Source organism: Meles meles, chromosome 10 (assembly GCF_922984935.1).
Source record: "Meles meles chromosome 10, mMelMel3.1 paternal haplotype, whole genome shotgun sequence".
In the NCBI taxonomy this organism is placed as follows: Eukaryota; Metazoa; Chordata; class Mammalia; order Carnivora; family Mustelidae; genus Meles; species Meles meles.
Window position 1 is genome coordinate 7,984,070 of NC_060075.1, and position 12,790 is coordinate 7,996,859.

A 12,790-nucleotide genomic window follows, 5' to 3' on the forward strand; every position below is an offset into this window, starting at 1 on the left:
CAGATCATTTATGCTTTTTAAAAATTTCTCTGAACTATGCCTATACATGTTTTATACATTTCACCTGGGTTAGACTGCCCCTGTCTTGAGGTGATGCCCAAAACAGGGTAACAGCAATTCTGGGCAGTAGAAAATCAGCTCTTTAAAAAACAACGGGTTATGTATTTCCAGACTATTCTTACTCCAGATGATGCTTTTATACATATTCAGTCTATATTACTTTAGATCTTTATTTCTCATGTTTGCCCAAATCTGACCCCTCTCCACTGAATATGTGTCTGTTCTTGGTAAAACACTCTGGCCTTAACAGTATGGTATCAAGTTCCATTTACTTTTTAATATTTTCCACCTCTGTAACTTCTGATCTGAAATTCACTTGTAGTTAACAATGTAGTAAATTACAGCCAACTTTTAGTTCTTTCCAGCCTGATTATTTTCCCTAAAAATGATGTTTTCAACTCCAGTAGCGAACACCTACTCCATATAAGTAGTTTGATTTCTTTTCATTTCAAATAAGCTCTGTGTGTTGTTACTTTCAGGAAGTCTATCAGAACTAGCCAGTTTCATGGAGGAATTCTGCTTGACTTAGTTATTTTTGGAACCATATGGGGGAGTGTGTGTGGTATTTAGAATACACAGAGATACATCAGCTTATCACAGAGACATGCACTGGTACATTCCCCAACAGGGGAAAAAATACACATACTTATACATATGTATATACACATATATGCATAGATAAATAGTGAAGCGGATGCTTTAATCTGAACGATATCTATTGCAAGACTAGAAGGAAGAAGAATAAATTGCCCAGGGATGGAAGGAGAGAAGAAGTCACTGCCATTGAATAACTAGTAACTTCATTATCATGTTTACAGAATGCTTTTAGATACTGGTTACACTCTTAAAAGTTATATAATATTCCAAAGCCAAGTACTGATATTAAAATAATCTGCTATATTAATTCATCTTTTGGCTACTTTTTATTAGTTTGGATAACATGTGTCTACTGATTCCAGAACTCAGGTCATCTCTGAAAGTCTGAGACCTGTGTTTAGTGACTGTTCATTTAGGGAGTGCACGTTTCTTCTTTGCTTTGATGGATATTATTTTGTTAACACTTCCTATTTTTACATTAAAACCTTATAAGTTATTCTACCAGTTCTCTTCATGTAAACTCCTAACCGTGGTTAACAGAGCTGAAACCTCTGTCCCTGATTATGTATTAAGCTTCATTTATTAGACTTGCCAATTTCATAGCACTGATCCTAGTAATTTGGTTGCTTCTATTACCTTACCGACTTGATGTTTTGCAATGAAACAAAATAAAAAAAAATTTGGTTTCTGGAGACCTTTACATGGCTGCCTTCTAAGAAGAAAGATAATTGATTTTAACATTTGGGCTAACTAGATCATTATGATTTTATAAAAACTATGAGACACTAAATAGAATCCACACTCTGGCTGGACTGAGTGCAGACAGAATGAGCTGTTTTGTTCTAGTTATTTCCCCATATTTCTTCTGATCTTGTCCTCCTGCCCTGGGCTCTTACCCCACCCCCCACCCCAACACCCTCCTCTGCTGCCTGCATAGGAAGGCCCCTCCCTCCTGTTTACCCCACAGGGAGCCATCTCCCCTTGTCCATTCTCCCTCTCACTTACAAGCCCGAACTGAGAGCTGCTATATTCTTTGGGCAGAAATAATTCCCTACTCTAAGAGAATAAATTTCTGTCTCTGCTGGGTGGTTTTATGTCCATGTCCATGTCTTAGGGCCACCGTTTAGGTACTGCCCAGCCACAGGCAGACCTGGCCATCTCTGCTCTTGCCCATCTAATGGGGTCTCTGAGCAATCTGTCAACAGCAGATTAATAAGGTGAGAATGCAATGTTGGGCGTGGCATGTGTGTTAGGCTTAAGTGCGTGTGTTTCTTCTGGAAAGAAAACGTCAACATTTTGTTTTCATATCTCATGTCTGAAAGTGGATAACCTTTTGCAACATTTTTCTATTTCATCACTATACAATTTACCTGTTCTATTTGAAATACCTTGATATTAAAACATGAAAGTCAAGTACTCTATAGAATGAGAGGCATGTTCTTATTTCTTTCCCATCAAACGTTTTTCAATATAGTTCCGAACAAATTGTCATCTAAACCATATTTTTTAATATACTTGTCAGGGCCAAATTGAGGATATTGAAAAAAAAAAGTAGAAGTTCAAAATGAAGCATTTGCAGCTCCCATAAATGTCCCTTTTGGCCTCCTGCTTAACAAAAATGCTTCAGCCTTCTATTTTAATCGTGCTAAAAGCACATTCTAATTTTGCACTTTAGGAAAAATTAAAAATTTCCCCAATTAGCTTATTAGGTGGTCCCTAATAAGCCCTTCTTTTATTCTCTCTCCTTCTCCCCTCTTTCCTGTTATTTTGTTTTGTTTTTTTAACATTTTGGTAGCAAATATACGTGCATCTAGAGGCACAGAGGCCTAGATTTTAATCTTGATTTGGACTCTTAGCGCCATTTTTACTATTTTCCTTTGGTGAATTAACCCTTCCAAAGTTCTATGTTTCCTCAGGTATTAAATGGAAATAATAATATATAATTTACAAAGTTTGGGAGATGGGTGGAATGAGCCAATATATGTAAATGTCCGTGGTTAAGAATTTAATAAACACTAATGCCATTTTTCTTCCTTTCATCATAATCTAATTTAGAGATTTTAAAATATTATTTATTTAAGGATATAAAGGACAATACATTTAGCCTGAATTTCAGATCCAGTACCAAGAATTGGGGGAGAGAATTATTTTCTTTAAGAGAATTTAAGACATGGAATGAAGGTCAAAATTGCTATTGCATTCCTATTTGACTAACACTCTGCAATATTATTCACTGTCCTATAAAAACTACCCAATCAATTGGTTTTGGGAAATCATAGGCAAACAGGATAATAGAACCGGCTGCATTTTTGGAGACTTAGTATTTTAGAGAAGTTCTGTCATTCGCTGGTCGGGAAATAACAAAACTTGGAAGACATACTATCTTTGAAATAAAACTCATATATTATTTCATTTTTATCCATTCTTTAAAAAAGTGAGTTCTTCCAAATTTCTCTGAGCTTCTATAACAGTACGTTTAGTTTGCATGGCAATGGGATTTGATTCTATTATAAAAGTAAAAATAGAGGAACAATGCAGAGTAATGTGGATGGAGTGAGGGAACTATCCTGCGGCTTTCCTAAGGTAATGGGTATGGGGTACACTTATTTGGGTCAATGGAGATGTTTGCCTTTAGGCAGAACTCGAGCCAACAATGAATGAACACTGCCAAGTCCCTGATGGACATAGGCTATTTTGGTTAAAATGTGGAATATAGACACCGGCAATTTTTTTTTTTTTTGAAACAACACAGAGAAAAGGAAAATCTCTGTTTTTGACCTGAATAAAGCTGATCTGCTGGAGTCATTCAAATCACCATTGCTCTAACCATAGAAAATGGTATTTTACTTGGCAATTTGACATGAAGTTTACATGCACCCTCATCAAATGGAGGGATGGGAGAACAAAAGGTCCCCGAACACCTCTAATATGTCTCTCTGACCTGTCTATGCTGACCAAGAGAACTCCATGTTGCACAACGGAGGGAATAAATCATTGCTACTCTGGAAATGGATTTCTTACTTGGTCATTTTTTTTTAAAAAATCATCTTTGCTGACTACAATGATCAGATTAGTGTGCAAACTTAGCTGGGCTCCAGTGCTCAGTCATTCAACCAAACACGAATCGAGGTGTTGCTATACAGGTATTTTATAGATGTTGGTAAGTCCATTTTTGGTTGACTTTCAGTAAGAGGGATTAGGCCATGGAAGCTGGATGGACCTGATTCAATCAGCTGAAAGGATAAAAGGACTTGGTCTTCCTTGAGAAGATATTCTACCCACGGGGCTCTCTTCTCAATCTTGAGTTCCAGTCTGCCCCAACTTTGGGCTTGCCAAGCCGGGTTCCACTATTACATAAGCCAATTCCTTGCAATAAATTACTAAATATATATATTCTTACTAGTTTTATTTCTCTGGTTGAACCTGGAGTGGTACACTGGCCCATGGGACTCAAAACCCCTCTCGCCTCCCATTTCAAAGATTCCACGAAGAGCTCCTGATAGTTTCCTGTACAAAATACACGTACCGATGTTTTTAGAAATTGGTATGAATTCTAAATTTATTCAATCTTTTATCGAAGATGTACCAGTAAAATCCCTTCAGATAATAAATAACTTTATTTTCATTATAAAAAAGTTTCTCTATTTTAAGGCAAATGTTGCTTAAAAACTATTCTTTGCCCTCCTTGTATTCTCATAGCACCTAGTAGATTATTCTATATTCAACCAATTTTTGCTCAATGTTTCTTAATAAAACTAGATATTTCCAAGGGATTTTTATGAAAAGTTCTTTTTTCAGTATCCTGTTGAGTAGAGAGAGACTTTTAAACATAATTTACACAAAGTAATCAATTAGGTCAATCTTCATTTTATGATGTCATTGAAATGGATAATTTAAAAGATGATATACAAACAAAAAATGTTGATGACTTAAGTATATGAGAAGACACTTTCCAAATTCTACAGCATGATACAGGATTACTCCAAAGTATACCTTCATTCCTATTTCAGTCATGGAAAAAAAAAAAAAAAAAAAGCAGCTACGCACAGGCACTCACAAAATAAAATGGCAGAAATAAAAAGTCTTCATCAAGTTCCAGAAAGTCAATCTTTTTCAAAGTCACACCTCAAAGCTCAAGAAGTTGCCACCTTGAAAGGCAATATCCTTTTAATAGAGCTCAGTCAAGCTGTCCTCAAGTAAATTTGCCCTTCAGATTAATTTATTAATCAGAAATATGGGACTTGACCAAAGGTCACTTGGCAAAGAGCATTTCTAATCAGAGACAGAAAAAGTAAATGGCACAAAGGAAAATGTTCTTTCATGGTGGTTGAAGAGATGGGATGGGTACTGATCCTGCTAGGGTTCACTCTACCTCACTTGGGTTGGGTGGGTGCACTGAGCTCTCCACATGTTCGCGCTCTCCTCAATGAGTCAGTAGGCAAGGCTTACGAGAAGCTGGACTGCATTTGAACCCCGCTGTCTCACACCCAGTCACAGTGACCTTCAGTGAGTTTATTCACCTCTCTCAGCCCTATTTTGCAAAGTGGAGATAATAAAAGCTAGTTCATCTAACTCTGAGAGTTAAAGCAGATAAAATGTCAAAAATGGTGTTGGTCAATAGAATTTAATGAAAATCTCTATTCTTTCCTTTACCTCCCTTCTCAGAGCAGGCATTTCTTTGTTTGTTCACTTGCTTTGTCAAGGCAAATTCCACATTCTCTTGTCTCTTCTGGTGCCCCATCATTCCTTTTCCGTCTTACATCTTTAGCCTCTTCCTCTTCACTGCCTCTTCCATTTATAAACTTACTTATAACTCCCTCGTTTTTTAAAAATATAAAGAATTCGCAAACCCTCGTTTTGGTTCTGTCTTTTGACTAAGCAGCAATTCTGTATTTAGCCATCCCTCCTTACCATGGAACTTCTTGAAAACCTTCATTGGCTGTTCCCTCACCAGACCCCATAGATAGGAAACTCCAGGGGCCTCCCAGCAGTCAAAGCCAAGGCCTGGCTTCCCTCATATGATGTCTCACCACTGACCACACCTCAATTTTCTTTTGTTCATTTTTTTTTTTTTATTTATTGTTAAACACTCTTTTCCTTTAGCTTCTTCATTACTACGATGTCCTAATTTGACTCTCTTCCTACTGTTCTGATCATCTCTTTTGAGTCCTTTAGCTACAACCTCTCCTTCACTCACCTTTTCAAATTAGCATTTTCTTTCTTTCAATGTTCTCTCCTTACTCTTCCCATGACCTCTCTGAGTCCTCTGATGAAGGCATTACAACTGCTCAGAATCATTTACTTTATCTTTACTCCCAGGTACAGGGAAGATAGCATTTTCCCCTCTCCTAAAGTTACTCCGCAGATAAGCAATCATGACTCATGTTGATTCTACTACCTACACTTTAAAGAAAGTCTTCCCTCTTAGGGCCCAGGGGGCCTCTCAGACATCCAGTCTCATCTACACTGTGGTGGCCCTGTGCGGGATGTTCTCTTCCCATGAACCCGGCTCTCTCTCCATGCTGTTCGTCACAGGACAGCTGGGATCTCCCACTTAAAACCTCTCTTTGCCCTTTGATTGGAATCCTTAAGGCCATGCAAGACTCTCCTTTGTCTCCTTTCTCTTTCTGTCTCTCACCTGCAAAGTCTCTACCTCAGCCATTCTGACCTCTCTCATTTCCTCCCAAGGACATGTCCCCTGCCCTCCATCTCCAAATCTGCACATTCTGACATCTCTAACCTAGAATTCCGTCTGCCATTTTTTTTAGTTAACTTGTATGAATCCACATGTCTGCTCACATGTCACAATTCCTGATACACAAGAAACAATAAATATTGATAGACTGATTATCTCATCCATTATTCCAGTTGAGGCGTTCATCAAGTCTATCCATATTGCTGAAATAGCCTCTATTTTCCCTGTGATCAATTTGTCTCTTTTATCACAGCGCCCTCTGTGGAGTCTAGTTGCCTGGGTGTGGAATATGATTAGATTTAATCCTCTAGTTTTCCCTTTTCGTTCTTTCTACCTCTCTGTTGGCCCATTTACCTGAATCCGCCAGTGTCCTATAATTACTTGACACAATAATGAATGAGATAAATGATTAATCTTGTGATTAATATACTGACGGGACACAAGGAAAATGCTAAACTTTGGCTACCATCAAGCAATGTTTTTATCTATGTTTCAAGAGGTAAACAATACGTTTTCTTATAATGCACAGGACTGACTTGGAAAATTCACTTTCTTAATAACTTCACCAAAGTTTAGAAATTTTTTCCTAAAACTAGGTTATAACTTAAAATACCAGAGTCATGTTTTCTTGTCTTTTGGATGCCACTAAATCACAGTTTAGTATCATCAAAGTATATTGAATTTTACACTGCTTACTTTACAGGCAAAAATTGGGAAAATAATTCCTTTTTTTTTTTTAAAGATTTTATTTATTTATTTGACAGATAGAGATCACAAGTAGGGAGAGAGGCAGGCAGAGAGAGAGAGAGAGGAGGAAGCAGGCTCCCTGCCAAGCAGAGAGCCCGATGCGGGACTCGATCCCAGGACCCTGAGATCATGACCCGAGCTGAAGGCAGCAGCTTAAACCACTGAGCCACCCAGGCGCCCCGAAAATAATTCCTTTTCAGTAGATACAAAATCTAACAGTAAACTACCCAAAAGGATGGATAATTTATATTGCTTCTTCCAACAAAAGAAGCAATAAAACTATGACTTATGAGAATAAGACTACATTGAGAAATTAAAAGAAATGAAACACTGGAAACCAATGAAAACAACCCTAAATATAGCCAGAGAAACACGAATCATATCAAGTTTACACCTCTACAGTTAAATAAATCTTGATAGATGTAAGGAATAAATACCTCAACAAAAAATTCCTTAATTAGAAAGTGTAATATTTTGTAAAATAAATATATACTCCAGCGCATCTAAGATATACAAATAAGCAAGTTAAAGCAGGCTAATAGGTTGTATCCATATAGAGGGAAACATTATATCTAAAACCTTCGGATGGCTGCCTGAGATGTTTCTCAAGTGGGATCTAATGAAACTTCTCTTGGTGTCTAACTTACCAAATTGAGATTCTTAAAGTATGTATTGCAGAAGTAGACTTCATTGTTTAGTGATTTCTGTCTTTCTTAAGTTCAGATATTGCTACATTTGTAGTTCTGGGGATATAAGTACAAACCATGTTAACATCCTTTTGGTTTTGGACACCCATTATGTTTTTCTTTGTGAAGGTAGAATGAGTTCATTCCCAAATTGGTAGGCCTTCCTCCAAACAAGATCTTCTATGGAATGAAGTAACTTTGTCTTGTTTCTATGCCTTTACAAAGCTGACTAAGACCAGATGAATTCATAGTAACATGGCAAGAACAGATATGACCATAGCAAATGGCAAAACCATTACTTTAAAATTGATTCCATTTTTAAACTTTATAGTAATAAAAAGAAGAGATAACATTACCACTCTTGTAAAGTTGTGCGAAACCAATAATGACTAATTCTACATTTGTTGGCTAATGGGATGGTACAGCCACACATTTATCAAAATAAAAATGAGGTCCATATGCATACAAAATCAACTCTTTATCATAAGTATCATTAGGAACTACAGAGCCCCAAATGAACTCTTGAGGGTAAGGCTCTTAAAATAAAGAATAACATTTTAAGTGCATAGATATTACAAACTCATTTGATATTCATTTTAATTGCCATGACTATAATGAATATACTTTGTATTCAAACAGATGTCACAAGTACTACTACAGAAGTTCCAATATAATTCAGTCTTAGTTAAGAACGAGTAAATGGATATTTAAAATTGAATGTTACCAGGAAGGGGGGGGGGGGGGGGAACAATTACAGCAAACATTAGCTCCTTAAAACAGCAAATTAAAGATTTTTATTAAATTGTGTTCTTTCTTATTTGGACATACACAGAACATGATCATACAGAAACACTTGCTACACCAACTACTCCTTTTCCTTGCTTCAGCTGTTCTACACAGTAGCTAATCTGGGAAACAGAAATGGGAGTATGAAGGATGACTCAGAAGGGAAGGCTACAAGACACCATATAACATTTAGAGACAGGTCTATGAAAAGGATTAATAAAAATTACAATGCCAATGTAGGTTAGCTGAAGGAGCAGGTAATTATATATGCCATTTCTTTTAATTGGCCAAATTCTAATACTCCCTTTAATCTTCTCCAACATGGAGAATTGAAATCTTAAAGCCTAACATGAGAGACCTTCACACTCTAAATTAAAGATGGTGTTTTTTGGGGCACCTGGGTGGCTCAGTGGGTTAAGCCTCTGCCTTTGGCTCAGGTCATAATCTCAGGGTCCTGGGATCGAGCCCTGCATCAGGCTCTCTGCTCAGCAGGGAGCCTGCTTTCCCCTCTCTCCCTGCCTGCCTGTCTGCCTACTTCTGATCTCTATGTGTCAAATAAATAAATAAAATCGTAAAAAAAAAAAAAGAAAGAAAAGATGGTGTTTCTTAGTGTTTGGATCACAGACCTACCCATGGATGGCTTTTTAAAAGCAAACATTCCTGGCCCCAACCAAGTTCTATCAAATGAGACTTCCAGGAGTATGGCCCTGGAATCAGCATTCTGACAAACCTGAACACTGGGACGCACACACTTGTTTAAAACAACGGCCTCAAGGTAGGATGAAGTAATATTTAAAATTACATATTTTCATTTTATTCCAATCAGCATTTATTAAGTGCTAATCTTCTCTGAATGAAAATTATATACATATACATGTACGTACAGGCAAGCGGCATATGATAAACTAATTTTCAAAGTACCATCTATTAAGTGCAATAATCATCTACAAAGGTCTGGAAACACAATGTCTGGAATCACAAGAAAATAATCTGCTATTGTGCAGATTAGCAATTAACTCATGCTTCCAATTTAGTATTTATTCCCCCTGAAAAGACGTCTGGAGATTGACAAGAAGTATGTTTAGATTATTAGTAGAAAATGTAACTGAAATACTGTTTAAAAAAATTATCCTATTTTTCCTGATCTTTTAGAAACCCTCTGGTTTTGAAAAAGAGCGTTGTAGTGTGTGAGGCCTCTTGGTGGCTCGCGGAGGAGACGGAGGGCATCCAAGATGGAAGAGGGAAGGAATGCAGAGCAAGACCAGGAGCACTAGAGGCAAACTCTTCTGCTTACTTCCAACCTAATTCTCCTCATGCCCAAACTGTAAATGAACTTGTTTAAAAGTCACACTGTGTTTTGTAACCACCACAGCAAAATTCAAAAAGCAAGAGTTGACTTTGGAGTCTACGAGAAGAATGGAAGAAAATAAAGTTGCTGGTACCAAGTTATTTTTCTTGTCAGCAGTTTGCCCTCACCCTCATCTGCATCCCTGTGACTGAAGACTAATTGATGGAGATCTTTGTAACGCACCTCAATAACGAGCATTCACTCGTGAAACTTGGTGCCAACAAGCCAATGGAAGTTGCTAACTGCACCCAGTGCCTGGTGTGTATAATACACCCAGTGTATTTTCTATTATCCTTGGTTGACTTTTCCTGGTATGGAAAACAGGATCAAGTGATGTTGAGTGCAAGTACAGGGGTGAACAGCTGTGTTGTAGGGACTTGGAAGGCTTCCCATGGCCCATGGCAGTGGTTTTCAAAGTCATTGCCTGGGAACTCATGTTATTAATTCATTCAGGCTGCTAGGGCAAAATACCACAGCTGGGGGGGCTTATGCAACACACATTTGTCTCATGGTCTTGGAGGCTGGAAGTCCAAGATCACATTGCCAGCCATCTTGGTTTCTGGGAGGGCTCTCATCCTGTCTTGCCCTGGCTTGCACGTGGTTGCCTTCTCACTGGGTCCTCACGTGGGAGAGACAAAGAGCTCGCTTTTTGTCTTTTTATAAGGCCACCAATCTCACCAGCTTTATGAAATCATTTAACTTTAATTACCTTCTAAAAAGCCCTATTTCAAATTCAGTCACATCAGGGGCTAGGATTTCATCACACAAATTTTGGAAGGACACAATTCAGTCCGTTGGATTCATTATATATGCAAATTCTTAAGCCCCACCATTGACCTAGTGAGCGAGAAACTTGGGGGCCTGGGGCTCAGCAACTTGTGTGTTATTAATATCCTAGGTTTTTCCAATGGCTGCCGAAGTCTGAGAAGCACCAACCTTCAGGGGAAAAAAAAAAAATCCCAGCTCCACAGCAGAACACTTAGCTCATGCCCCAACCAGCACACCCCCATCCCGTTTCTCCCACATAGTTTCCAACCTTATTTCTTCCAGTTGTTATTAAACTTTGCTTTTGCTGAGCTACTTCTCACCATGACCTGAAGGATCATTCATATTGTCTTCCAGACTTTTGCTGACCCTCTTTCAACATCCTCAAATCGTCCTTCTGCCTCTCAGCATCACCTCAGCACCCCAGCCATGATCACCTCCCTTTCCTCAAACAGCAGAAGCACTAATAGTCTGAACCAATCATGTCCACAATTTACAGATTTTACTTTCTTTGAGTCCATAGGTCATACCCATCTATAATTTCAGCACAAGGCTTTGCACATTAAAAGAACACTCAAATCTTTAATATATCATATACAATGTTTTCTATAACTCTTCTTCGTAAATATTCTGCACCTCCAATCCAACACTGATTTAGGGGCAGCAAATAGCCCCTTGGTCTGTGATTAGCATGATGCCACGTCTCAAGTTGCTCAATATTAAAAATAATAAGTACACTCCTTGCTATTAGTGAAGTCCTTAAGGGCATCAAACCCTACAGTAAGCATTAGTACGTGACCCTATGAAATTCTCACTCACTTTGCAGTAGGCATTATGATCTCTATTCGAATGAAAAAGACACTGGCTCCTAAGGCTTAAGAGTCCCATTAACTCCACCAAAGTCACACCTGGAGAGCGGCAAGGCTGAAAAGTGTGAGCATTTGTTTTTCTGACTCGGAGCACATGCTTTATTTCTACATGCTCTGTTATACTAGAGACTGAGGGATTTCATTTTCTGTCAACATCTTGAATCTGCTGCCAAGAACCCCAAAGCATATGGATCTCTTGGAAAAGATATTTCTAGTGTATCCTTTGGAAACTCTTTATTTTCTACACCACACACACACACACGCACACCCCGAGGCATCGCAAAAAGGAAGCCATCACGAAAAAAATTAGGGCGAACCTGAGACAAGTAGATACCGTTAAATGACCACAGACAACAAAGACTCTAAATTTTATCGCCACGCTACATGTTATTTACCAGGGGCAGCCTTTAGAATGCTTTTAGCTTTACATTAAAGACAGCTGAACTCAGAAGGTATGACTTGAGAGTTCACAAGAGGCTCTGAAACACGTTCGTCCAAAGCAATGACAGATAATTAAGCATCAGAAACACTCAGACACACATACGTGCACCGAAACTGGAAAAATCTGTTGAAAACAATGGAATTTTCTTCTGAAAATCATACTTTCTTAGTTTCATTCCCCAGAAAAACCAAGTGATGGTTTGCTTTTTTTCACAGCTGCCTGCACTTTGGAGACTGGACCATAAGATAGTAAGTCGCACCTGTTGGACTGTTTCAGCAATTCCGAGCACCAGCTGAGATAGTAATTAAAAGTAACACTCTATTCTCAGCCTACCTGGGGTGTTCAACAACCTCGACATCTTGCAGAAATAGGAGACGTACTGCTCGCAATGCTCGGCGCTGCTGGTGACGGCGCTGATCTGGTCCATGGAGGCGCTGTACACGAGCTGTGTCACCGAGTACTTCTCTGGGCTGTAGCCCACCACCGTGGTCTGCATCTGCAAGTCGTGAGACACTATGGTCCACACTTTGTCCTCTGTGCAGAGAAAAATACCAGGAAATAAGTCATTAGTATGCAAGCACTTCTTTGAGTGGAAGATAATTGAGCTACACTTTCCCTGAACTGGGGTAGTAGAACAGAGTTACCGATCTCCATCCTTCAGGCGCTGTCCTGCACGTTCTCCTTTAGAGACAAAGCAGAAAGAATGGCTTTTTATTAAGAACAAATGCAAGGGCTGCCTGGGTGGCCCTGTCTGTCAGTTAAGCGGCTCACTCTTGATTTCAGTTCCGGCCATCA

At 38.6% G+C, this 12,790-nt stretch overlaps 1 protein-coding gene across 3 annotated transcripts in view; it reads right to left on the reverse strand.

Moving 5' to 3' along the window:
- Nucleotides 1-12,790, reverse strand: part of CNTNAP2 (contactin associated protein 2) — a 1,946,064-nt gene that overhangs the window by 639,585 nt on the left and 1,293,689 nt on the right. For all 3 annotated transcript variants that reach the window (XM_046020922.1, XM_046020925.1, XM_046020923.1), the window contains one exon: nt 12,329-12,529. In XM_046020922.1, coding sequence (XP_045876878.1) covers nt 12,329-12,529 — 201 coding nt within the window. The remainder of the gene's footprint in view (nt 1-12,328; nt 12,530-12,790) is intronic.